At 48.4% G+C, this 27,560-nt stretch overlaps 1 protein-coding gene across 1 annotated transcript in view; it reads left to right on the forward strand.

Annotated features, from left to right (window-relative positions):
• The first annotated feature begins 3,064 nt into the window (after positions 1-3,064).
• Positions 3,065-27,560, forward strand: part of Tg (thyroglobulin) — a 186,485-nt gene continuing 161,989 nt past the window's right edge. The window contains exons 1-13 of the mRNA XM_076556000.1: positions 3,065-3,131; positions 4,639-4,747; positions 5,708-5,805; positions 6,708-6,911; positions 7,232-7,391; positions 14,954-15,060; positions 15,736-15,879; positions 16,063-16,248; positions 19,301-20,398; positions 21,124-21,711; positions 22,666-22,905; positions 26,657-26,794; positions 27,159-27,236. Of these exons, the coding sequence (XP_076412115.1) occupies positions 3,065-3,131; positions 4,639-4,747; positions 5,708-5,805; positions 6,708-6,911; positions 7,232-7,391; positions 14,954-15,060; positions 15,736-15,879; positions 16,063-16,248; positions 19,301-20,398; positions 21,124-21,711; positions 22,666-22,905; positions 26,657-26,794; positions 27,159-27,236 (3,217 nt within the window). The remainder of the gene's footprint in view (positions 3,132-4,638; positions 4,748-5,707; positions 5,806-6,707; positions 6,912-7,231; positions 7,392-14,953; positions 15,061-15,735; positions 15,880-16,062; positions 16,249-19,300; positions 20,399-21,123; positions 21,712-22,665; positions 22,906-26,656; positions 26,795-27,158; positions 27,237-27,560) is intronic.

The raw sequence follows: 27,560 nt of genomic DNA on the forward strand, positions 1-27,560 counted from the left end.
GCAGGAGGGACAGTGGGTCTGTGACAATACCAATACTGTGGTGGACCAAAGCTGGGAGGAAAGAGCTAGAAAACAGTTCCCTATGAGGGTTCCAGGCATTGGTGGACTCAGAAGTGGAGGTGTATGAAGTTTCATTTGTAATATCTCCCCGTGTACTCAAATGGCTGTGTTTTTAACACATCTCCCACATGTCTAAATATGCACAGAGGCCCTGTGTTAGGGAAAGAAGGAAACAAAGTTTGAGCCTTTGCATTTAGAACCAAGGAACACCTGTACCAGTGTGGCAGAGGAGTCCTCCACCAGAGTGATGGAGGTCTAAGCCGGAAGTGGAAGCTCGTGGAGTTAGCGCGGAAGCCATGTTCTGGGTCTCAGTGGATAAAGGTACAGCAGGGGTGAGGAGCTGAGTCACGGTGAGGAGGCAGTTCACATGGGGGATAACGAAGGCCTTGCTTCGCTCTACTGCCTGGGCAGAGAGAAGCCCTCTTCTGGTGGGGCAGGGCAGCTCTGGTGTGGACTGAAGCCCACACTGCTCTGCCCAGTACTGAGCTCACACTACCCACTTCAGTGGTCTCTCAGGTGAGTCTGAGCATCGAGTGCCTGTTCCTCCCCCCCAGATCCCTCTTCATCCTGCTTCACGGGTCATGCCTAACGGCGCTGAAGCACCAGATCCAATGGAGCAAAGACACTCCGGCAGGGATCTGGCCCCGACACCTACCTACACTCCATTGCTTCCCAGCGTCAGAGCCAGACACAGTGACTAAGCACTCAGCATACGTTGGCTACCCTGGGGCACGGTGCACGCAAGGCAGTGGGCACAGTGGGTCTGTGACAAACCTCTTCACTGCCATCTTCAAATGTCTGAGACGCACCTGCTTTGAAAAATCTGCAAATGGGAGATGGTGGGATGCACAGGGTTGCGCTGACCCTACTGCCCTAACAGGTGCTGGTGGCCTCTGGAGCACGGGATCATCAGGGTCCTTACAGCCTGCGCAATAGGGGGTGGGCATGTGGACTTCTTCCTCCGGAGTTCCTTTCAGGATGCATAACACAGCCCCTTGGGCCGCCTTTGCTGGAGACCTGTCTTAGTGAGTTGTTCTCTTTCCAAGGTGACTGCACTTAGCTTTCCTGAGCACCTTGGAGTGAGTCTCTATGCCTGGCGGTGAGGGTTGGATTTTCTGATATGTTCTAGGACTGCCCCTGCAGCCAGAGAAGGAGACCCTGTGAGCTTAGTCAGGAGCTCTCTCCTGCCTTGCGAGCCTAGAGCTGTGGGGCTCCAAAGACGCAGACAGGTGAGGGTGCAGGGGATGGGGGTGCCTGCTGGGATTTGAAGGATGAATCAGAATGAAACCACCAGCGTGGGAAGTATTTGGACGAGAACAGTCTGTGAAGCTTCCAAGGAGAGGGGACCTGAGCTCTGTGGAGAGGCCTGGCTGGGGGTGAGGGAGTGGTAGAAAAACATTAAAAGTGCGGATACCCGGGAAGGTGGCAAGGAGCAGGGTTTCTTGCCTGTCTTAATCTCACACTCAGTTTGTATCACAAATGAAACACATTTAGGTGTCAAGGGATGATTTATACATCCCAACTCCAAATTCCTATGTTGAGCCTTCCTTCTGTAGCTCAGTACAGCCAAATAACTAAATTAAAATAAGGCTATTTAAAGCAGTCCCTAACCTAAAGTGGCTGGTATCTTTAGAAAAGGTTAGGACCCAGGCATACAGGGGGGAAATACCACATGAAGGCAAAGACTGGCCAGTGACTCATAAGCCACAGAGAGGAGCCTCAGTAACCAACCACGACACCTTCATCTCAGTCTTCCAGCCCCCAGAACTCCAACAAGAGGCAGGTCCACTGTGTACGCCACTACCTCCATGATACTCTGTGAAGGCAGCTCAAGCCAGCTAACACAGCCACCAATGCTGTGCACTTCCGTCTAAGACTGAGTAAGCCTGGTTTCTGCAGCTTCCCTCCATGCTCTACATCCAGTGCAGAGAGTTAACCCTTGGTTTCTGCCTGGTGGAGGCATACCCTCTTTCCCCAGCTCTCCTTCCTGGTGCTAAGGACACTGTTCTTCAGATTCCGACATGGTCCTCCTCCTCCTCCGCCCCTCTGGTGAGAGGTCATTCACGGCCCCCTGCCCTGCTGGGCTGTTCTGTGTATTTGTCGTTACACAATGACGCGATGATGTCCAGCACAATGATGACGCCCTTTGCACAATGAGAAGATAATGACAACAATGGTGGTGGCATGGATGACCCACACTCCTAGATTCTCTATTTGCTCTTTTGAAGAGACCCTGTAGACAAGGAGGCATGCATGGCCATGGCCTGCTTAGCTTGTTTTCATAGGTTGTGCAGGGGTAGCTGGGAAGGAGGGAAGCGGATACTGAGAGAAGCCAGGACATGTGGACCTTCTGTGTGAGAGAATCCCACTTCTGCCTCTGCTAACTGGGCAGGGACCCCAGAGAAGTTATGGAAGGACTAGAGAGAGGTGTGTCCATAGGTGTGTGTGCTCATGCATGTGAGAGTATGTGAGGTGGCCTTGGTTTCCTTCGGTACAGTTCTCACATTCAACAATAATGACGGAAGAATTTTCCTGTTTTCTGCCAATGGCTTCATTTTCTATAATAGAGTACAGATTTTAAGCTCTAAAACAATATTGGAGGAAGGAAGGAAGGATAGGAGGAGGAGGAGGAGGAGGAGGAGGAGGAGGAGGAGGAGGAGAGGAAACATTTTATCCTTCACAGTGGTACAAACCAACTCTGTCACCCCTAAGGGTACAGAACTCTGGCATTTGCCTGTAAAGAGGGGTTTTGGTGTCCCCTCCCATTTCTTGTCCCCACAGGCTAGAGGGGTCACCCTACTGACCACTTGAGTATGCTTAGGGAGAGCAGACTCAAGTGGAGAGAGTTCCTGTGACTGGCAGAGAAAACAAGGTGTTCTCTTGCCCTGTCAAGTGTCCTTGAACTTGAGAGCAGTGCTTGCCCCTGGACTATAAAGGCTCCCTGATGAAGGGACTCAAGCAGGACATTGCTCCTAGCCCTTTATCCCTAGGAGAGGGCAGGAAGATGGCCCTGGTCTTGTGGGTCTTTGCTTTGTGGAACTCAGTCTGTCTGGTAGCAGCTAACATCTTTGGTAAGTTCTAAGGCTGAAGCCATGGGTTTAAGAGGGAGTTTTCAGGCATGGGGCTCAGCCAGGTTCTGGGAGGGCCCCTAGACATGCTTGATCTCATCTAACCTCACAAATGCGGAGGCTAGATATTTGATCTTCTCTGTCTGGATGAAAAGAAGTTCAGAGAGGTATGAACCTCAGGTATGACCTGAGATCCTAGAGCTGGGAATTGGTGGAGTAGAGATAAAGAAACAAATTCAATCATAGCTTCCCTCATCTCACACTTAACTCATATTTTTGGCATTTGCATATGCTTTTAATATATATTTGGATGCTCCAAAGAGTCTTCCAGCCATGACAGCATTTGAGAAGATTATGGCAGGGAATAAACAGGATAGATCACCCTGTGGCTTAAGATAGACCCGAGCTCTGGACTGGGCTTGGCCACTTAACTGTTCACTGTGCACAGACTGCCAAGTTTCAGTTTCTATGTTAAAAATCAGGCGGAGGGTGGCTGGGCAGTGGTGGCCCACACCTTGAATCCCAGCACTCAGAAAGTAGAGGCAGACAGATCTTTGTGAGTTTGAGGCCAGCCTGGGCTACAGAGTAAGTCCCAGAACAGGCTCTAAAGATACACAGAGAAACTCTGTTTTGAAAAGCCCCCCTCTACCCCCAAAAACTCAAGCAGATGACTCAGTTGGCCATCTCCTTGGTGTGTGTTTATGAGCACCTGAGTTTGGATCTCTAGAATTCACATAGACTCCTGGCCCTGTAATGTGTATCTGAAACTCCAGGCCTAGAAGAGACAGAGATGGGTGGATCCCTGAAGCTCACTAGCCAGTCAGTTTAGTCAGTCAGTGGGCTCTAGGAGCAGTGGGAGACCCTTGTGTAAAACATAGAGAAGTTAATGAGGAGGACACTCAATGTGGACCCTTGACCTCCATGCAAATGTGCACACGCACATGTGCACATCATGCAGCTACACTCACACACACACACACACACACACACACACACACACACACACACACGCACTCAGGGTGGATAGGTTGTACAAAGAACATACACACTTAGCTCCTGAGGTGGTTATGATTTCTGAGTGAGATCAGAACATCATGTGGGTCCTTAGTGAAAAATAAGAGGCATGTGCTTTGTAAGCCTGAAAGGTGGACCCCCACAAGCATGACTTGGTGATGGCAAGACCAATTTCCTTATGGTGTTTTATCCTAATTCACAGTGGCTTAGGTACACAAGGACCCCAAAATTGATTCAGGAATCCTTTTTTAAAAGGTGTACTCCCACTGATGCCTGTGGCTTGATGCTCCCGGGAGAATGGAGATATTCCCATCACCTCCCAGGAGAGTACAGATGATTAAATGAACTAATTTTGCACTGAGGATGGTATTAATGACTGCCAACACTCAGTAAGACTGGGAAAGCAAAGGTCGCGGCGTGTCTGTATCTGAAGGACTGTCTTGAGTGACAGGGACCTGTCCTGAACCCTTCTCATGTGTCACTTTCCTTCACATAGAGTACCAGGTAGATGCACAGCCACTCCGCCCCTGTGAGCTGCAGAGGGAGAAGGCCTTTCTGAAGCAGGCTGAATATGTTCCACAGTGCTCCGAAGATGGAAGTTTCCAGTAAGCCTGGCTTTAGTAGGAGCCCCGGGAACCCAAAATGCTCCAAAGAACCTCACATCTTGTCCCTGTAATTCCCAGTTGTATCCACCCAGTTGCTCAGAGATCCCGAGCTATGCTGTCATTTGGAGGGGGCTCCTCTTGTCCTCACGTACAGATAGTCTGCTGAAGAGAGCCCCTGACAGCCCTTCAATTCTTGCTGAAGCTTTATTTTTACTGCCTTACAACATAATGCGCAAGGTCTTTTAGCAAAGCCCAAATAGAGGTAAGGATGCTCCTAGGCACCTACCCCCCAATTCCCTGGTGGGTAAAGCAGGAAATGCCTGTAACTTGGCCTACCCTGTTTTCATAGCTTCCCTGGGCTACTAGGCCATTTCCCCCTCCTGCTCTGAAAGGGGCGTTTGCAGGCGCCCTGACACATCTTGGATCCTGGGGTTGTCTTCCTCCACCTAGAGTCAGGCTAAGGTCTAAACCCTCTTCCCCATGGAGCAGGAACCCTTTCTCCCCGAGCTGTGCACTCCAGTGGAGAGGTCTCCTCTCTAGCTGTGAAATACCACCCTGCTTCCTTACTAAGCTTCCCTTAGGCAAAAGCTGCTGCCTTTCTCTCCGGGACCCGTGGGAATTTCAGGGTTGTGAGGGAAGAGTTATGGGGTGTGCCTCCCTCTTTGCCAACCTTGTGTATGTGGCTCTCCAAGTGTTTCTTCTTCTAGCCACCGATGACTAAGGCCCGCCTTGCCCCCAGGAGGATCTCCATATAGGCTTCTCCCTACCCAGCCTTCTACCCCAGGCCATCCCAAAACTCTCAGTGTAGACTCCCCTGCCCTAGGGACTCGCTCCAGGGCCTTGTCTGATCACAACTTTGGCTTTTCTGTGTGACTTGCTAGACCCCTGGTCTCAATGAGCGGGAGCCAGAATGGGGCTTCAGAAACCCATTATGGTATCACGTGGTATGTCTCTCTTCAGGACAGTCCAGTGCCAAAACGATGGCCAGTCCTGTTGGTGTGTGGATGTTGACGGCAGGGAAGTCCCTGGCAGCAGGCAGCTGGGGAGGCCAACAGTTTGTAAGTAGCAAAGGGGCACCCAGTGGGCAGGGGGCCCTGATACTGGGACACCTCACATCTAGGAACAAGGACAGGGCTTAAGCAAATGAACTAGGCTGCTGGCTCCTCCTCATTGGATATGCAGAAAGTCCAGTTTCTCAAAGACCACTATGAAAACCATATGAGATTCTCAAGCCTAGTCAGTAGCCAGCAAGGACTTCCCATGAGCCGGCCACCGGGCCCAGCACTGAGTCAGTTACGGCCAGTAGACATTGAAGGGTTCTGAAGCCAGGTCAGAGCTCAGCAATGCTTGGTCCGATGGTGAAAGCAAGGCTTAAAGGGATGGTCTTTTTCAGTGGATAGATGATAGCTCCATCTGGGTCTGTGGTTTGATGAGGCCAGCGTGGCTGGTTTGGGTATCACAATGGTTCCTCACACCCTCTGACATCATCACCTTAATCAAAGTCACCCATCCTCTCTGATCTACACACACACAACCCCAATCCACAAAGTGAAGGGAGATCCTGCTTTCCCCGTGTGAGGATCTGCAATGTGATAAGCCTTGTGCATGGTAGCTATTCCACAGGAGCAAAGACAAAGGGGCTTTTCCTCCCATATCCAGGGTGAGGCAGCTGTCTTCTCACTTGTAGAGAGGGAGAGAAATTCAGAGTAGGGAAGCAGTTCCCCAGGCAACACAGGCAGCCCACACAGAACTCCAGATTCAGACGCTCTGTCAACTCTACCAGAAACTCCTCTATAGTGCCAACGTGCTAGTGAGAGTCATCCCACTCTGGCTCAGTTCCCCACATGACAGAGCCTCCTGAATCTCTGACTGAGTGTCCCTCAGGGAGGAAGGGCCCTCCTGGGCTGGATCCTGTGTGCTCCCCAAAGCCCTTGTCTGATGCTTCTTTCTGTGCCCCCAGGTCTGTCCTTCTGCCAGCTACAGAGGCAGCAGATCCTGCTGAGCAGCTACATTAACAGCACAGATGCCCTCTACCTCCCTCAGTGCCAGCCTTCGGGCGACTATGCACCCTTGCAGTGTGACCTGTGGCAGGGGCAGTGCTGGTGTGTAGACACAGAAGGCATGGAGGTGTATGGCACCCGCCAGCTGGGGAGGCCAACTCGGTGTAAGTGTCACTGTCATGGGCACCAGAATGCCTGAGTGGGTTGCAGTTTGGCTCCCCACAAATCACACGCCCGACAACACAGAGAGTTCCTGGCCCTCAAGGGAAAGGGAAAGAGTCCCACAGGCAGTTCTGCGACTTTAGACAACTATAAGTCCAAACAGGATTTCAACACATGCTTGTGAGCCTTTGGTGGGCTAGTTTGGGCACTGGTGGGGTCCCATGGGTCCCATAGGTAACATAAGTACCTGCATCTTGACTACAGACACATATGCACCCTACCCATCCATAAGGTCTGAACAGCTTTGCATGACAATGTTTAGGTCCGAGGAGCTGTGAGATCCGAAACCGTCGTCTCCTCCATGGGGTAGGGGACAAGTCGCCACCCCAGTGCTCTGCAGATGGGGAGTTTATGCCTGTCCAGTGCAAGTTTGTCAACACCACAGATATGATGATCTTTGACCTGATCCACAGCTACAACAGGTAAGGGTAAATGGTCCCCTTGTGTGTGTGTGTGTGGGGGGGGTAACACTTAGGGAACCATTGGCTCTTCAAGCTCATGTATGTATTAGGATCTGGGAGTGTCATGTGTTACATGCAGCCTGGTGGAGAATGAAGAAAGAGATGCCTTGTTCCCATTTGTCACTGACCGGCAAGTTTAGCCTTTCAGGAGCCCTTTTAACAAAGCCAGCTGGGAATAGCTGCTGTAATTACAATTGCATTATCTTAGTCATTGTTCTATTGCTGTGAAGAGACACCGTGACCATGGCAACTCTTATAGAAGAAAGCATTTAACTGGGGACTTGCTTACAGTTCCAGAGGTTTAGTCCATTGTCATCATGGTGGGAAGGATGGTGGCGTGCAGGCAGATGCTGGAGCAGTAGCTGAGAGCTACATACTGATTCGTAGGCAGAGAGAGAAAGAGAAAGAGAGGGAAAGGGATGGAGGGAGAGAGAGAGAGAGAGAGAGAGAGAGAGAGAGAGAGAGAGAGAGAGAGAGAGAGAGAGAACGAGTACTCTGGGCTTGATATAGGCTTTTGAACCCTCAAAGCCCACTCCCAGTGACACACTTCCTCCAACAAGGCCACACCTCCTAATCCTTTCAAACAGTGCCACTCCGTAGTGATCAAATCTATTAGCCTATGAGGACCATTGTTAGACAAACTATCACATACGTGTACTCTCTGCCCCACTAGCCCACCATGCAAATGAAAACACCAGCATGTGAAGACCTACCTATCAGTGTGTTTGCTGCATTGTTCTCCATCCTAGCCGAGAACTGGGGAGAAAAGTGACAACTCATCAAACAGGGGGGTGGCTGACTAAACGTAACATGCCATAAACACTTGGGTAGCTGCTCCAAAGAAGGCATCAGAGCTGGGGAAGTTGACTTGAGCAGGGTTCTGAAGCCTGTTATGCCAAAACAACTCATGATGGGTAGCGTAAGTGCAGGACTGAATTATTAAAAACCGATAGCAAAAGATTCCTTATACATGTGCACATATGGTCCTCTGATCAGACGAGTATGCTGGGTCTGGATAGAAGCAGGGGCAGAGGGTAATGCTAGGGAGCACCCAGTTGTTGGAGGCCATTTGAAGGTGAGGGCTGTAGTGCAAGGGTGGACAGAAAGGGGATCCTCATCAAAGGGGATAGAACCCATTAAAAAGCATGGGTACGATCACACGCATACGTTTCTGTAAGTTCTCTATGTGTGTGCACTTGTATTTAAATAATCAATATAAAATGAGAAGCACCCTATACACTCTGACCCAAATGTTCAGGTAGCATCTGGCTACTTAGATCACCCACTGATTGTGAAGGACTGTGCAGACGTCAGATGAAATCAGACCATTCTGAATGCAAACAAAGAAAGCAGCAGCTTGTGTGAACGCTGCTGTGGATTCTGGGAGAGAACCTGAGCCTCCACATGGCTGCCTTCCAGAACGACCAGTTTCCGTGTGAGAGAGAATGTTCCCATGCATTGTGCCAGATGGGTCGCAGACCATGCCCCAAGTGCAGGTCCCACAGACAAACTTGATCTGAGCTGCACAACACTTTAGAAGCTTGGCATTTTCATTAGATCACACCCTACCAGGTTTTCCACAAAATGCAGTATCAGCGATTTCATGCATTCCGCCAAGAATACAAAACACATAATATGGTTTTAGGAGGTTGTGTGCATTGGTTTATGTGGTCAAGAAGTTAGTCTTGAATGATCTGTGTTGTACCAAACCCTCTGTGTCCTGGGTCCTTCGGCGCTTGGCCACCTCATTCCTACCAGCTCTGTCTCTTGTACCATCCTGTCTCATGGCCTTTGCCTCTGCCACTGCTTTGCAAGGTGACCTGATCATTTACCTTCCCAGAACCTCCTCAGTGTTCTCAGCTGGGAAATGGAAGCTTGTGCTCTGCTCACTGGACCATGGTTAAGCTCTCCTGAGACTCGATTGATGAAACCACTGAGAATGTGCATCATCCCAACTTGCTCATCTTCGGGGAATTCTAGTGCATCACCCAATTGCAGAAAATGTAGGTTAGAGTCTTCCCCTGGCCGTTAGTGATTAGCTTAAGAAAGAGCACAGAATCATCAGACAGCCCAACTCCCTGAATGCTCATCTACTCTGTGCAAGCTAAGTATCATCAATTCACACCAACTGAATGCTAACTGTATCCAAGGATTTTTATAGGTTTCAGCTTTAATACAGACATAATTAGAAAGTGTAGTCTCTGGCATATAGCCAAGGAACCTGGAAGACATTACTAGGAAACATAGTAAGCTTTAGAGATGTATGGAAAATAATTCACTTGCCTGTATTTATGTGACTCGTTTCTCTTCCCCCACAGCATATGGCACAGTGTCTTGCTTACAGTAGGTCTACAATCCCAGTTTAGAGATCAGGTGGATGGATGTTCAAAGACCTTAACAGGACAGTTTGCGATTGAGGCTCAGTTCACAGCTATGGCCACAAGAGGGCAGTCTAGTTAAACACAAAAGTTGAGAGTCAAGTATTCATTGTTAATGCAAACAAAAACATTCAGTTCTGAAATGAGATCCTTTTTCCTTTTTTTTTTTTTGTGAGCAAGCATATCTTTGAGCAAATTCTGGCCTGGGAAGGTCATGGGAATGGTTGGGTGGTTGATTATTGCAAGCCCAGGGGTAATCAGGAATCTTCTGGTACTATGCAGAGCTGGACACCAATGGAAGGAGCTGTGGAATCCACAGCGAATAGGTTGGGCTCACCTGGGGTTGACAGATACAATACAGGACAGCCAGTTGTAGTTGGGTTTCAGATAAGCAGTGGGCGATTTTGTTTTACTGTGTGTTCTTGACATTGCCTCAAATATTTTAAGCTGGGGCAGGGAGTGGGGTGGGCTTTGCATAAACGCTGCCAGATAGATCCCAGACTTTAAAAAGAATAGCCTGGGGTAGGGAAGAGCAGAGTGAGTACTGAGAGTCCACCCCAAGTTCCAGGTTCAGTTCGGAGGGAGATGATGGTGGCTCCATCTAGGAGAGAGGGGAGGGGCGGGGAACAGTGCCTGAGAGAGATGGAGCTATGTTGGAGACATATTTATCACACAGGACTTTGAAATGTGGGGAAGAAACATCTGGAGGAGAGGGAGAGCCGTGAGGGATGACTCCATTCTGAGCAGATGGCTGAAATTTTGTTTGGTAGGGAAAAGCCACGATTTGACTCGGGAGTAGGGGCCAGTCCATCTGAGGAGATTTCCTAGGAGATGTGGCATAAACAACTGACTTGATGCCAGGGGATCTTAGAAGTCCCTGAGGAAAAGCAATTACTTACTATAGCAACCAGGCTAGAAACTTTGGAGCCACGTTGCAATGGACAGTAGCTCTGCTGGTTCTTCTGGCTGCCCCATCTTCTTCATGGCCACAGCTCAGTCACAACTGTGGGACTCTGTCCTGCCCCAAACTGTAGGGGGAGCCCCACAGAACTTGAAGCATGGCTGGTGCCATTGTCAAGGTTTTAGTGATCGGTGTTAAGATTCTATTATCAACCCTTATCATTAATTACTATGCTTACCCTGCCTGCTTAGCAACAAGCCTCGCCTCAAATGTCCTAGCACATCGTCCCATAGAAAGAGTCAAGAGCACCTTAACACATACTGAAGCATCCTTGTAATTGGAACACGGAAGACTGTTGGGAAATCCTCACAGACAGATCATCTGGTCACCTTCAAGGCCACCTGTGGTGACCAATTTGACTTGGGGACCCTGCTAGGCTGTGTACAGCCCTCTCCTAAGGACTACCCACTCCAGTGCAGGAGAGATCAGCACATTGTTAATTTATTAATGTATTAGTTGCAGGTTAGGTTTCTGGAGGCCTGCCAAGAGAAAGATTAGAGAAACGGATGGAGTGGAGAGTGTTGCCAGAGATCCAGAGGCATGGGTGGCATTCTGCAAACAGCAGGGCTGGAGACCAGCCATCCAGAATCCACGGGGCTTCATTTTTAATCCCTCTAAGTCTGGGGTGGCCCAACCTGAGCATAAACTCAGAGATGCTGTCATTGGTCCCTGCTCTAGGATTTTCAGTCTGAAGGACTCTGCTCTGGTCACTCTGAGATTCCACCTTTCCCACAAGATGAAACACATTTCTGTTTCATTAGCCATGTTGATTTTATCTTCTCTCTTTGTATGTGCCTAGAGCAGGATAAAAGATGTTAGTGGAAATCATGGAGGAGACAGAGTAAGAATAGAAAATCAGAAGTCAGGGCAAAGATGGATCTAGAACAATCTTTCTTTAAAGTCAAAGAACTCTAAGGGGATTTGTATTTACCTCTGAGATCTGGCTATAACCAGAGAAGAGTTTTGTTTTTGTTTTTTAAGTCTGAGAATAATCCAGTTTCTCAGGGAAACATGCCTCTTTATTCTATCGAGGATAGAAGGAGCTGTGGTCCCTGAGTCCTTATCAAGGGAACAATGCCATGGCCATCTTTGGCTATATAGCTTGACAATACCCTCCTGTCAATGAGACCAAGGCTTTCCCTAGGCCGGTGCCCATAAGCAGCCAGCCACACACTCGGTTTCGGTCATGGATATGCCGGGGCTGAGCATGCTCTCTCTTTCTTCCTCCTCCTCCAGGACTGTCCACTTCTCTATTTGCTCTTCTGCCACCCTTGGGGTTTTGTCTGGATGTTGGAGACATATCAATGATCCTTCTAGACATGTCTTCCTTTCTTTCTTGCTCAAATGGCCAGTTGGAACTTTAGAATGCAGCTCAAACTTCACTATTTGGGAGCCTTTTGGAGCCAAATCCAGCAGACCTAAGGATGGAGATGTAGCTAGGCTGTCTCTCACTGGGTCTGCTAGTTCAGTTTCAGGGCTCTTCCTTTCTTTGATGGCTACAGGGTAGGGGGATCTGCTATCTTCACAAGTCAATGTAAGTTGCAAGAGTAACAATCAAATTGTCATTCAGAGTAGAAATGACTGTGGTAGAGGAGGAGTCCCCAAACCCACAGGTGGAGACGCCATCTCAAAACCTACCCACAGAAGTCAGATTGTATTAAAACAAGTTGTAAACATACAAGAACTCAGTACTCACTGCCAGTTGGAGGTAGGGCCCCAAAGGACCACATTCTACTTTAGTATGCACCTTGCCTTCTGGCCTTCTCCATGGAAAAGGAACAGAGGAAGTGGGCTCAAGATGCCCTGGCCTCAGGATGCTATCATCACTCTGCATCCCAACTTCCCCAGTTGTCAGCTGGATCCCTTTTTTAAGAAACATTGTGAGAACTGAATGAGATAGACTAGGAAAAATGCTTAGCAGAATGACTCTCCCTCACCCAGTGCTCCTTACTGATTCTGATTAGTGTGAATAGTGATAATCACCGTGGTAGGCCATGGCAAGAATTCTGCCATGCTGATTCAAGGTCCTAGCTCTTCTCATTGAATACAGAGCTGAGGAGAGAGAATCACATATGGAGACACAGGGCCTGCTCCACAGGCACTGAGGGCAGTCCTGGGGAACAGTAATAGCAGACTTCCAGGAAATAGTCCTGAAATGACAGAAAGGCCCTTCCTCTGGCTAAAGTCAGGGAGAGTCCCTCAGTATGAAGGAAGGGGAGAAATCAAGAGAGACTAAGCCAAAAGCACTAGTAGGTACTGGTTTCTTCATAGGCCAGAAACTCCAAGAAGGGGATTTTGACTATAAAATAGTGGAATAGAGATCATGCCAAGATCATGAAGGGTGATACCTTCCCTGGGTTGAGGTGGCCCTCTGGGTTACCTCAGCACTTCAGGGTGTAGAGTAGTTTAAATGTCTTGAGTCTTTTGCTGCAGTGGGTGTCTGAGCCCTCTCAGCCATCCATGGGACTGGTATGTGCATCTGTCCTTAACAGGGTATCTTCAACATCTCTTAGATGCCAGGGAAAGTGAGGTGTTGAGCATGCACAGAATAATGTTACAACAGACACATGTCTCCAAAGACATGGGACAGGAGCCAAGCCCAACCCACACTGAGAAACACTATTGGCAGGGATAAGGATCAGATGTTAGATAAGACCAGATGTGAATCCAAGGTACTGCCATTGGGCTGAGACAGCAGCCCACATTCCTCACTGCCTTCCTCTCAAGGATGAGATGGAAATACTACTACCATCTCGTGAAGAGCACCGGGTGCATGAACGACTCAATGAGGAGTGAGCACTTTTGCAATTATCTTTTGCAAAGCAGAGCTCAACAAATAGAAGCGACTGGTTTGCTATCATTGTCCCTTTTAAAACCCAGTTATTCCAGTGAATGAACTTTGAACAGTTATATACCCTCTATCTGGAGGAACAAGACAGAGAGAGCTTTTCATTTTGACTTTTGCACCCCACTTAGGATAGCACCCTTTTCCACATAATCCACAAGCCCACAATAACAGACAAGCAACATTGTCACAGATCTGTAATTTCTACAGCACTTTTCTGTATTTGTAAGTCAAACTTGGCCTTTGGACTTTAGAGTTTCCTCAGTTAAGGAGCCAGCTGGTATAATGCTCGTAACTTCCATTCGGGTTAATTAATACTTGTGTCCTGTGTAATACATGTTCAGAATCAGACAGGGATCTCCCTACATTGCCTTCCAGAGTGGCAATGATCATTGTCTTGTGTCTGTCCCTTTTGAATGAAGTTCTCTTTTTGGCTCATTTAAGAGTGTCACCCTCATCTGTAGTATTTTATCCAATTTGGGGACAGGTTACTATAATTCATTTCTCTGCCATTGGACATGGAGGTAGTTTTTAGGATTTGTTGGAAGGTGTAATATAGTAATATAACTCTTTATACAGAAAATAACTTGCCGTGCTACGTTTTCAGACATAGGTAGAAACATGCACTTGAATGTAATACATTAGTGGCATAGGACATGAAAAAAAAAGTCTCCTGGTATTGTATAAAGAAAAATTCTCTGCTGACTGCTTCATTGCCCTGGAGAGGACCCTGGCAATTTGACTCTCAGTACTTTAGGCTCCTTATACGCAAAGATGAGGACCCAGCACATGGGCTCTCTGTATAGCATTCTCCAGATTGGGCATGACTAAGACGAGCGTTTCTTCAGCTAACAGAAAGAAATGGTGAATTCATTTGGAATTTAATGACAGAGCGGAAACATCTCCTTACAGCTCTCCTGTAATAGAACCTGGCTTCTTCTTCACAGCCCTTGAAAACTGTAAAAAGCCCTGGGAGAAGTTGCTTTCCCAAAAAGAGACCATCTGCAGCCAACCATATACCTATGAAGCAAACCCAGCCTTTGGACTCTGCAGTTACTCTCTTGGGGAAGCTGATGTAGTGCTCATGACTTATTTTCTCTGTGGTCCTCTAAGACATGTATGTGTGTGGACACAAATTGGCCAAATGCCACCCACAAGGAGAAGAGCTAATTGGTAGATGACAGCTAAGCATAGTCTAACCCTTGCTCTGGCTAAGTTAAGCCAGTGTAGGAAAGAGCCGTAAATGCAGTCTTAGAGCCGAGGACTCTGCCACATTGATTTTCATTGGGGATAACTTGTCTTCTGTGAAATGGTAACCATGTACCTTCCTCTCTGTCAGGTTTCCAGATGCATTTGTGACCTTCAGTTCCTTCCGGAGCAGGTTCCCTGAAGTGTCTGGGTACTGTTACTGCGCTGACAGCCAGGGGCGGGAGCTGGCTGAGACAGGTAATCAGACACACTTCAGGCAATGAGAAGGGATCGAGGATAATTCTTGGACAATAATATTTCTGCTTAAAGCAGAAATAGCACTGGCTTTCCACATCCTTGTGAGGTTGCTATGGGTGTGGAAGAAGACACAGCCTTAGCCAGCTTTCATCAGTGGTACTCTGCTGAAGCTTCTGTTTGCTTGTACTGGTGGCATCGAAGGCTGAAAGAGGTGCCCACCTTGCTGTGTGGCAAGTGGAAGACAGGGCAGGTTACTGGCCTCATTCTCTAGGAAGCACTCCTCTGCACCATCAAACACCTGAACAGCTGCTCACAGCAGCCCTGACTTTGTAAACCGTTAGAGTATTATTCCAGGCATGTCCAACCTGTAGCCCAGGGCCTGCATCAGGCTTCATATGGCCAAGGATAACTACAGATGTGGCCCTGTGGAAATCACAAACACACTTAAAATGTTGTCACTGTTTTCATTAGCATTTTGTAACTCTGTTGCCCGGTTTTCAAGCATGAACTCTGTGACTGATGACAACTTGCAAAGTCTAAAGGATGGATATGCCTGGGCCCAATGCATAATGCTGCTGGTGTAGACGCTGACCTGTTGACATCTGTCAGCTCAGCCAGATCAGAGCTTTCTTTTCCAAGGAGCCCATCCCTGAAATGCTGTCTGCATTTGCTCAGGTCTGGAGTTGCTACTGGATGAAATTTATGACACCATCTTTGCTGGCCTGGACCGGGCTTCTACCTTCACTCAAAATACCATGTACCGGATATTGCAGAGACGCTTCCTGGCCATTCAATTGGTCATCTCTGGCAGATTCCGATGTAAGTAACTAGCTAGGAACAGCCGTGTGCTTCTGCTGTGGAACCCAGGGGGTCCTGGGGTTGCTTCCCTCTGCCTGGCTGTTACACCCAAGTAAGTTTAGAGCTATAACTCGGGGGCAGCAAAATCCATGCAGGCTCAGACCTTATTCATGCATGCCCTCTTTGTTGTGTGGTCTCTTCTAGGCCCCACCAAGTGTGAAGTAGAGCAGTTTGCTGCCACCAGCTTTGGTCACCCACACATCCCGAGATGCCGCAGGGATGGGGGCTACCAAGCAATACAGTGCCAGACCGAAGGGCGGTGCTGGTGTGTGGATGCCCAGGGGTCAGAGATCCCTGGCACTCAGCAGCAAGGGCAGCTGCCATCTTGTGGTAAGTTTCCCCTCAGGGATGAATGCTCTGCTCTCCTCAGAGTCCATTACTGTCACCGTTTCTTCACACCCGTCTCTCAGGAGCTCACTACCCGACTGCTAACTGAATGTCCCCCAATGTCCTTCAAACTGTATGTGACTGAAGACAGTCTGCTGCTACTAACTTGCGGTAGACTTTTTGTCTTATGTCAGACATAGCTACTCATCATAGAACCTATGGCACACCACGGGACTTCACTGGTAACAAAAAGGAAGGGAGAATTCGGTGTTCATTTGCTGTGGGAGGAGTGTATACAGGAAGCTGACGGAGCAGCAAGGGCAAGGTTAATTCTATTCCAAAGCACCGAGGAAGGCTTCGTGGATGAGGGACAGTTGCTCAGAGTGTCTGTTAATGAGACACTTTCTATACGCTCTGAATCTATGAGGACGGGCAAGAGACACTGTCAGAGTATGGAGTGCACTTTGTGACTCAGGGAAAGGCACAGGGAACAAGCCTCTGCAGCACTTCTCCTGGCCAAGGCTTGGGCTTCATGCTGGAGGGAAGTGAGGCTGATATGAGGCTCATCCTGGAGAGGCCTGTTGAGCTGTGTGTGTGTGTGTGTGTGTGTGTGTGTGTGTGTGTGTGTGTGTGTGTGTAATATATGTCTCCCAGCAGTGTTAGGGGAGGAGTTGGAAGAAGCCTTGGACCTGAGATAAGGCAGCCAGTTAGAAGGTCACCTAAATGTCCTTAGGGAAGACAGTGGTGAGGTCTTGACTTCTCAGGGCTCTTGTCACAAAGTATCCCAAGCTGGGTCCCTTGTGACAATCATAACTCACTCAGCAGCTGACAGGTCTGGAGGCTGGAAGTCTGAAATGTAGGCGGGAGCTGAGTCTGTTCTTCTGCAGGCTCCATCAGGAGCCTCTCTTGACTCCCAGCTCTGACTGACACTGTGGTGAGACTTGCTAAAGTAGCACACTGTGGTTCTGAGAAGGAAGATGCTCTTGGAGGGACATTACTCTGCCGGGTATGCTAAGGCAGGAGTGCAGGTGTGAACCTTAGCACCGTCACCGACATCTCAGTAAGGCCCAAGGATGGGAAGGGTGTGGCTACTACCGGGGAGGGAGAAATCCAGGAGCACCATGGCTTCCAGCCAGGGGCGCTAAGCTGTGCAAGAGTGACGGAAGAACTCAAGTCTCATGGCTTCAAAGTAGAGAGATACTAGTGTTGATTCAACAAGTCCCACTAAATCCTTCTACTTCTCCCTTTGCCATTAGATAGTCTTCATATTGTTTGGTGAATGTAGAGGTGTCATAAAAGAAATGTTTAAAGCCTTGCCTTGGAAGCGTTTGGTAGCATCGCCCAGTTAGATGAAAACTAACCTAGAACATATTGTGGCCTGCAGCCGCCAGGTGAGAATGAGGAACCAGAGATTTCCATGTTAAAGCAGGAAGTCTGTTGAATGCATGGGTGGGTCTTGGACTTTCACTCTTCCTCACTGTCTGTCTGTAGTAGCTGTACTTACCAAAAGTATGGAGGGCTCAGCTCTCGGTGTAGAAAGGGAAGTAAAGCCATGTGCTCACTTCCTCCAAGCCTCCTGTGATGCCTATTACAGGATGCCGTGGCCTTGCCGAGGGATCTGCTCAGTTTTATAGGTTGCCAGCACACACATGCATGCACACACACACACACACACACACACACACACACACACACACACACCCCTACATGAGCTACATATTCCAGTTCTTTCTCTGTTGCTTGGTTACAACGGGAAACTGGCTGCCTTCCTTTTTGGCATCTGTGTGAATCAAGAGGAAAGAATTACTTTTGCAAGTTGAGAGTGGGGTGGTGGTTTAGAAGGTCCCCTGAGATTTGTGGATTTATGGAGGAGGATGGAGCTTGCTTACGTCTACCTATGTGAAGAGGGCCAGATGCTGTTTGAGTTCTGTTTTTCCTCCCATGGACACTTGCACAGAATGTCCCGGCCATGCACGGGGCTGACTGAGTCAACCACCTTCTCACTAGCAAATTCACAGAAAGATCAAGAAACCCAAGGGGTACGCTGTGTGCTTACTGGGCTAGCATTTTAGTATTACAACATAGAAAAGAAGACAATAATGGAATATGCTGTGTTTTTAACATTACATATCACAATATAGCAAAGTATTTCTTCTACGAAGCATTACTGGCATTGCTGGCAGAGGTCTCATTCTGAAAGAACCTGTAAATGGGACAAGACCACACCCAGGAGGAAGTAGAGAGTCTCAGGAAGAGCATATGCTGAGGCATTAAAGTCCATTGAGAATTCCAGCAAGAGAGAGCTGGGAAGCCGTGGCTTAGCAATACAAACAAGACTTTGTTAGCAAATGGGACTCCTGAGGCTGCCAGAGCCAATAGCTACAAAGTGGGTGCCTTGAATAGCAGAAATGTGGTCTCTCACAGTTTTCACACTGGGATTCAGAAGTGAAGGTGTGCACAGGGCTATCCATACTCCCTTCGAATATGAAGGTTGGTGATTTCTGGTGTTCCTTGGCTCCATGCCTGCATCTGTCACTCCAGTCTGCGTGTCTTGACCCTCACACGGCCTCTTCCCCGTGTCTTTTCTTCTAGGGACAACAACCATGGGATTCCTAGCCCACCCTAGTCTAGGTTTAACTTAAATTTTAACTTAATTACAACTACCAAAACTTTGTTTTCAATTCACACTCAGGGACCCCATATAAACAAACAAACAAACAAACAAAGGTTTTCATGGGACACCACTCAGACCAATGCAAGTGTGCCTGGGTTTTCAGAAAATGGGCTGGTGTCTCATGGACTGGCTTTAGAAAAGCATCAGTCTGGTAAGAGGTGTCTGAGTGGTTACGAGGACAGGAATAGTCACCCTCAGAACTAGCCCCACGGAGGGAGCTCAAGGGAGAAGGGAAGACATGAGTGGACACAGACAAGAAAATGGTCCACAAGGCAGGTGTGAACTTTTGGTATCTTTCTACCAGAGGCATGGGGACATAGCAAAGGGGGGGTTCTTGGGACTGCTTGCTCTGACAACTCTGTTTTTCATTTGTTCCTGCAGCTGAAGATCAGTCGTGTGTCTCAGAAAGGCAGCAGGCCTTGTCTAGACTCTACTTTGGAACCCCAGGTTACATCAGCCAGCGGGACCTGCTGTCTCCCGAGGACAGGCAGGTCCCCACAAGTGGTGCCAGACTGGCCACATCCTGCCCACCTACCTTCAAGGAGCTCTTTGTTGACTCTGGGCTTCTCCGCTCTCTGGCTGTGGAGCAGCAGCGACAGCTCGCTGCCCCGGAAAGTCTACTTAGAGAAGCCGTCCGAGCTATTTTCCCCTCCCGAGAGCTGGCTGCTCTTGCCCTCCAGTTCACCACCAATCCAAAGAGGCTCCAACAAAACCTCTTTGGAGGGACATTTTTGGTGAATGCTGCCCAGTTTAACTTGTCAGGAGCCCTTGGTACGAGAGGCACATTTAACTTCAGTCAGTTTTTCCAGCAGCTTGGCCTCCCAGGCTTCCAGGATGGAGACAGAGCAACTGATCTAGCCAAACTACTCCCTGTGGGGTTGGACTCTAATCCTACCCCAGAAACTCTCCGTGTCTCTGAGAAGACAGTTGCTATGAATAAACCCGTGGTGGGTACCTTTGGCTTCAAAGTCAACCTGCAAGAGAACCTAAATGCCTTAAAATTCCTTGCTTCTCTCCTGGAGCTTCCAGAATTTCTTACCTTCTTGCAGCGTGCTGTTTCTGTGCCTGAGGATGTAGCGAGGGACTTGGGAGACGTGATGGAAATGGTGCTCAGTGCTCAAGCTTGCACACAGACACCTGGGAGGCTCTTTGTCCCATCATGCACTGCTGGGGGAAGCTATGAGGATATCCAGTGCTACGCTGGAGAATGCTGGTGTGTGGATTCCCGAGGCAAAGAACTCGATGGCTCAAGAGTCAGAGGTGGACGCCCCAGGTGCCCCACCAAGTGTGAAACGCAAAGAGTTCAGATGCAAAGCCTCGCACGCAGTCAGCCTGCTGGCTCCAGCTTCTTTGTCCCTTCGTGCACCAGTGAGGGGTACTTCCTGCCTGTGCAGTGCTTCAATGCAGAATGTTACTGTGTGGATGCTGAAGGTCAGGCTATTCCTGGAACTCAAAGTACTGTTGGTGAACCCAAGCAGTGTAAGTCTGTTGGGTATTTAATTTGCAAATCCTTGAGTCTCTATTTAGACCAGAACCTAATACATTATAAGAAACCAAGTTTGCTCATGACTAAAGAGTAAACTTCAGTTAATAGAATAACTTTAGCTAAACATTATCCATGGAGACCTGGACAATATTAGCCATTCTAATGAGCTAATAGAGATGTTTGCTTGTTATTAAGAAAGTGGGCACACCTAGGCTGGGAAGAGACTCAACTCTAAAGTGCTTGCTGCACAGGGGTGTGGATCTGAGTTTGCATTCACCTAAAACCATGTTGAGCAATGTGCATTTGTAGCCCCAGTGCTGTGGGAGGGGGAAGGTGGAAACATGTGGATCTGGACCTGGAGCTCACTGGCCAGCCAGTGTATCCAAACAGGAAAGCTTCAGGTTTAGAGAGAGATGATGTCTACAAAAACAAGATTGAGAGTGACTGAGGAAGATACCAGACATCAGCCCCTGGCCTACACATACTCACACATGTGCTTAAACACATACACACATAAACACATAACACACATACAACAGAATGTGTGCCACATACATTTCTGAGGCTCCAGACAGATTGATAGCTGGGTTAGTCACTAGGTTGGATGTCATTCCTGAATTTAGGATTATTGAGGTTTCTGCGGCTGACAGTTAAGCCGTCACCTTGATCCTTCGGGATTATTCAATTTATTAAATATCCACCCATTATTCTTCTCCAGGTCCCAGCGTCTGCCAGTTACAAGCCGAACAAGCTTTCCTCAGAGCTGTGAACGTCCTGCTCTCTAACTTCAGCATGCTGCCCTCCCTCTCCAGTGTCTACATCCCTCAGTGCAGTGCCAGTGGGCAGTGGAGGCGTGTGCAGTGTGATGGACCCCCTGAGCAGGTCTTTGAGTGGTATGAGCGATGGAACACCCAGAACAGTGATGGCCAGGAACTGACCCCAGCCACACTGCTGATGAAGATCATGAGCTATAGAGAAGCAGCTTCCAGAAACTTCAGTTTCTTTCTTCAAAGTCTCTATGAGGCTGGCCAGCAAAACATCTTCCCAGTGCTAGCACAGTACCCTTCCCTTGAAGATGTCCCACAGGCTGTACTGGAGGGAGCTCCAACTCAGCCTGGGGAGAACATTCTCCTGGATCCGTACATCTTTTGGCAGATCCTAAATGGCCAACTCCGCCAGTACCCAGGATCCTACTCAGACTTTAGCATGCCTTTGGCACACTTCAATCTCAGGAGCTGCTGGTGTGTGGATGAGATTGGTCAGGAATTGGATGGAACTCGGAGCAAGCCAGGCGAGACCCCAATATGTGAGTTAATTCATGTAGAGACCCAATTTCATATTTTCTTTGAAAAGGCTTTCTGGCAGAAAAGTCTCAGTATGACCAGGGGCATTTCTGAGAACCATGGCCGTCCATCCGTCCTTCAGTCTGCATATCTATCCACCCAAGCCGCCATCTACCCACCTTTTCATATCTGTCCATCCAGGTGGTCCAGATCAATGTTTGTAGGATGAGACTCTCTGGCAATTCTGAATCAACTGTTTAGTGAGGAACTTGCTTGAGTTATATGACTTCTGCAGGCCTCAGTTTCTCATCCATACTATGGTGTCCAAGTTAATTGTCAATTTGGCACCACCTGGAATTATATGGGAAGAAAATCTCAGTTGAGGAAATGCCTAGATTATATTGGACTATGGATATGTCTTTGGGGTGTTGTCTTGATTATTAATTGATGTAGGATCATCTAGCCCACTGTAGGCAATACTATTCCCTAGGCAGGTGGTACTAACCTATATTAATAAGCTAGCTAGGCATAGGTGACTTACCAGACAGCAAACGAAATCCTCCATGGCTCCTGTTGCATTTCTTTGGCTGTGAAGGAAGTTCTTTGGTCAGAGGTAATGCTGTGTGTATCAGGGCTGTCTTCATGTTCCTGTTGAGTGTCTGTTTCAATGGTGGCCTGGGGCCAGAATTGTAAGCCAAATAAATTAATTTCTTCCCTATATTGCTCTTGGATGAGGACAGGACAGCATCAGAAATGAAACTTGGACACCTGGGAGCAAGAACCTTCTTAGACTGGTACCCAGATTAAATTAGAATTCTGTGAATGTACTTGGTGCGAGCCTGGCATGGTGTGAACATCGCCTGTCACCAATCTCCTGCAGCTTCCTCCGTGAATGCTGATTATTGAGGTCAAGAAGACAAGGCAAAGGGAGCTGGGCTTGGTGACTGAATTTGCCTGTGCTCTTTGCTTTGCCCTAGGTCCCGGCCCCTGTGAGGAAGTGAAACTTCGCGCCCTGAAGTTCATTAAGGAAACGGAAGAGATTGTCTCAGCCTCCAATGGTTCCTCATTTCCTCTGGGAGAGAGTTTTTTAGTGGCCAAGGGAATCCAGCTGACCAGTGAGGAGCTTGGCCTTCCTCCTCTCTACCCATCCCGGGAGGCTTTCTCTGAGAAGTTTCTACGCGGGAGTGAACAATCCATTCGTTTGGCTGCTCAGTCCAGTGAGTGTTGCGCAGAAGGTTCTCACTCCATCTCTTTGGGGTGGGGGCGAGCAAGAGCTTGCATCTGACTCTCCTGGACTTAACTTGGGCTGCCAGGTTCCTGGAAAGGCAGGGTGGTTCTGTGACCCTAGCCAAAGTGTTTCCTAAAGGATGCATGATCCTTCAGCAGAGACCCTGTGGGGCTTCACATTGTGTACCTCAGATGGCACCCACAGCCCTCATAAAACCACAATCTTGTTAAAAGGCCCACGTGTGCTCAACCCTTGGCCTATCTTAAAGTTGCTTTTCATTTCCAAGGCTACAGGGAGGGAGAAGGGACATGGCCCTCTTTACTGAGGACCCATTGTTCGTGTGAGCTCAGGGAATTATGAGAGCAGGTCCCAAAGGTTTGTGTCATCTCTGAACGTGAGAGAGGTACACAGTCCTCTGGCCTAGCAACAGCCACACAGTGTTTAAACCTAGCCCATGACCAGGCACTTGAATGAAAGGAACATGATTGGCTCATTGTGTTAATACTGTTAATATTTCAAAAGAACAAAGATATAATACTACCTGTGATTCTTTACACAAGGAGGTTGAGTCCTGGTTTAGTCACTTGCTCTGGTTCACCCATCTGGTAAGTATGGAAACTGGGCCAGGAGTCTTAGTCTAGCCCATACTGTTAGTGTCCTGGGCCCTTCCCCGCTGAACATGGAGCAGCTGGAGTCAGTGTTGAGACCTAGTTCAAATGAGAACCAGTGTCCCTTCCTCTGCCTGCAGCCTGCTCTGGCGAGAGCGTCTGACCTCACTGGGTTTTCACTGACCCCACATCAACAGATCTAAGATCCATCTCTCTCTGAGCCTCGTCTGAGTTCCCATCCTTTCTCAGTGGTCTCTGGGGTTCTGGGCTGTCCTCCCTCTGACAACATTTATGTGATATCAGAGTGAATTCCTGGCAGCAAGCTGAGGAGTCCCCGTCTTCCCCTGATGGCACCTGCTGCTGGCTTGGTTCTACCCTCAGAGAAGGATCTCGCAGATCAGTCTGTTTGCTGCTCCCCCATCTCCTCCCCTCCTCAAACAACTGCTCTGGAGGCCAAAGAACCATGCCTTCCCCACCTTCCTCACCCATGGCCTGCTCATCACTCACCTTGCTGCTCTTTTTTTCTCTGTCCACGGTCTACCTTCCTAAGAAACCTGGGGGCTTCTGCTTTTAACAGGAAAACAGTTGTTTCAAATCCTGCACCTAGACGGAGTCTGATGTTCTCAGGGAGAGAAATGGTTCAGGCAATCCTGTAGCTGGGATCTCTTTGATCGGCACAGAATGCAGAGGAGCTGCTGATGCCACAATTTGTCACTGTTTAGCAGGGCAGCATTTCCTTCAGAAGTCAAGCTCGAGAAGTTCCTCTCCAGCTAGGCTCATGCTCTGGCTTTGAATGCCTTAGTCCATAAAGAGGAAGACTCTAGAAAGAGGTAGCCAAGCTGCGCTTTACCTTGAAATCTGGGAACTGAGGTCCCAGGACAAGGAGAGAATGAGGACCACAAAGCACCTTTGGTTAGTGGAATATGGATGTAGTGCCTAGAACCTGATGAGGCAGGGTGTGTGGATGTCAACTCAATGCATGTCACTTACCACCAGCTCTTTTAATATGATGTCACACTTGCCCCAGTCAGTACTGAGTTCATTCCACTGATGGGCAAATGCAGGGTCAGAGAGGTAGAGTAACTTGCCCCTGATCACACAGCCAAGAGGTATGGCAACAGGATATATAGAAACTTGTCAGCTTTGAGAGCACCATAATCAACACCAGGCAGCTTCAAATGTAGATCTTAGTGTCTGACTGCAGGTTGTTGCTATCTTTATATCTGAGACATCTCCTCCAGGAGCCTTGAAGATGATTTGTGACATGCAACAGGTTGGGAAGAACTCCCCTAGTATGAAGAAGACTGTAGAAGCTACATCAGAGGTGGTAGTTCTCTGGGATCCCCAGGAGAAGCCACACTCTAGCCTCTTGCATTTGTAGAAAGGTTAGAGGCCAGACAGGAAAAAGGGATGGGAGAGAAACCCAGCTCTGTAAAAGAGTGGCAGGAACCTAGGGTGAGGATCTGGAAGATCCAGGCCATGGGCTCTGGCCACTGCCTACTTCTCTTTGGCCCTCCCCTCATACATGCATGCATACATGGCAGTATTTACTTCAATCCTCTCTCTCTCTCTCTCTCTCTCTCTCTCTCTCTCTCTCTCTCTCTCTCCTCTCTTTTTCCTTCATTTGTTCCTTTTTTGCTAGTCTTATATATACTAGGACCTTATATATGCTAGGTAATTACTCTTCCACTGAGCCACACCTCCAGTTCTTTTTTTTTTAATTAAAAATAATTTGAGATAGCATCTCACTAAGTTTCCCAGAGGAGCCTTGACCCTGAAGCTCTGGCTGGTCTCCAACTTGAGATCCTCTTGCCTCTGCTTTGCCAGTAGCTGGGATTACAGTGTACACCACCATGCCTAGATCAAGGCATGTTTCTTGAGTGTACATTATGAGTCAGGGTCTGTTCTTTGTGTAAGAGAAACATTCATCTCTGTACCGAGGATCTCAAATGTGAGCCCAGAAGAGGAACACATACACAAACTGGATCAGAACATGTATGATGTATTTAATGGTGGTGAGTGCTGAGCAGAGGAGCCGTGCAGGCGTGGAAGAGCTGTGGTGTGTCAATCACATGTGGTCAAAGCCTTCCTTCCATGTCCTTTTGTGAGACCATGGTTAAGCAGTTATCTGTCTGCCTCTGTTTTGTCACTGGTCAGATGGGATGATAATACCTCATAGGGCCATGGAAAGGATTCAGTTAATCCTTTCTAGGCAGGTCCAACCTGCAGCTCTGTGGGTCACATGTGTCTCAGGATAACTAGGAAGGTGACCCCACACCAAACCATAAACCTACTCAAAGCATTATGAGACACGTTTGTGATTCTATTTTTGTAACTCAACTGTGTAGTTCTTGAGACTGAACTTTGTAGATGATGATGTTGTGTCCATGACAAAAGGTTGACACACCTACTATACAACATACCTTTGGATGCCCATGTGTTGTGGGATGTTTTACACTGTGTGAAGGTGTATTGCTGTGATTGGTGTAATAAAGAGCTGAACGGCCAATAGCGAGGCAGGAAGTATATGTGGGACTTCCAGGCAGAGAGAGGAAGGAGGAGGAGGAATCTAGGTACAAGAGAAGAGAGAGAGAGAGAGAGAGAGAGAGAGAGAGAGAGAGAGAGAGAGAGAGAGAGAAAGAAAGAAATGGGCTACTTTAAGTTATAAGAGCTAGTTAGGACCAAGCCTAAACTATAGGCCAAGCTTTCATAATTAATAAGAAGTCTCTGAGTCTTTTTTAAATTTTTACTTATTTTATTTTATTTATTTATTTATTTTTTTGTGAGCTGGCAGCCCAAAGAAAAATCTTATTACACCATGACTCTTCTCTAGAGTAAAGTGCATCCCATGGGCATGAAACCACCCACCAGCCTAATCAACTCTCTATGAGGTTGCCACGCTGAGCTGTAGACAGTCTTCCAAATGTCGTCTAGGGCTTATTTTCACCAGGCGATCTCCTGAGTGTCTACTGGCTGGCCAAGAAGAGTCTAAGTGAAATTTCAGGTTGAAATGTTCCTCAGGTTTTAAGAAGGCTGTCTTGTATGGGTGCAAGGGTGTGTTCAGAGGTTGATCTCAGGAGAGAGCCCACAGGGCAGCTGTCACATTCTGTGTTTTTCTTTCTGCGGATCTAGCATTGAATTTCTATCAGAGCCTCCGTGCTTCCCAGGGAGAGACCGATGGAGCTGCCAGTCTTCTGTGGTCAGAGCCCTATGTGCCACAGTGCGATGTTCTTGGAGGCTGGGAACCTGTGCAGTGCCATGCTGGGACCGGTAAGGAGACTTTGAGAGGGCAAGCAAATATTTAGAGGAAAGAGCCTCACAGGGGGAGGCAGGTGGTCTAGATTATTGGTCCCTCTTTAACAACTAGAACAAACCCTTAGCTTCTCTGCTACCAGCTGTCTCCCCTGTGTAAGGGAAGCAGGGCCCTCCAGTCAGCTCCGAGTTGAAGTGCTCATTTGCTGGGAGTGTGGGATGCTAAGTCTTATGATTTTACATAGTGTCGCGTGGGGGGCCAGGGCCAGACAGGCTACCTTGCTGACATCACTGTGAATGCAAAAGAGAGAAGTTACTCATAGGACACTTGGGAGAGTTCCCAGCATGCTTCTGGGGCTTATGGGCTATGTCTTTTTTCCAGGACAGTGCTGGTGTGTGGATGGGAGAGGAGAGTTCATCCCGGCCTCACTGACTGCACGCTCCTCACAGATGCCCCAATGTAAGTAAAGCCAGTGAGATTCTTCAATCTGGTCTCTAGAATGGCCTCTATGCTGCTGGAGCTGGCTTGGTCATGCAACTGAGCGGGACTCTAGGATCTAGCCCTTCAGACCCCTGGATGTATTTTTTTTCTATGTCCCCAAGTCTGGGGCTCATGTTGACTTAGGGCCATCCTTGTTGATGCTCTCTCTGGGGATGGACCAGGAAGATCCAAGACTGGTGACAGCCTGGCTTTGATCCCTGTGCCTTGGCTCCTGGGCAGCTCCAGCTACTGTAGTTATATCACTACCTCACATGTGTTCCTGCAGCCCAGCCTCCCACTGAG

The sequence above is a fragment of the Peromyscus maniculatus genome, chromosome 20, assembly GCF_049852395.1.
Source record: "Peromyscus maniculatus bairdii isolate BWxNUB_F1_BW_parent chromosome 20, HU_Pman_BW_mat_3.1, whole genome shotgun sequence".
NCBI classification, from domain to species: domain Eukaryota; kingdom Metazoa; phylum Chordata; class Mammalia; order Rodentia; family Cricetidae; genus Peromyscus; species Peromyscus maniculatus.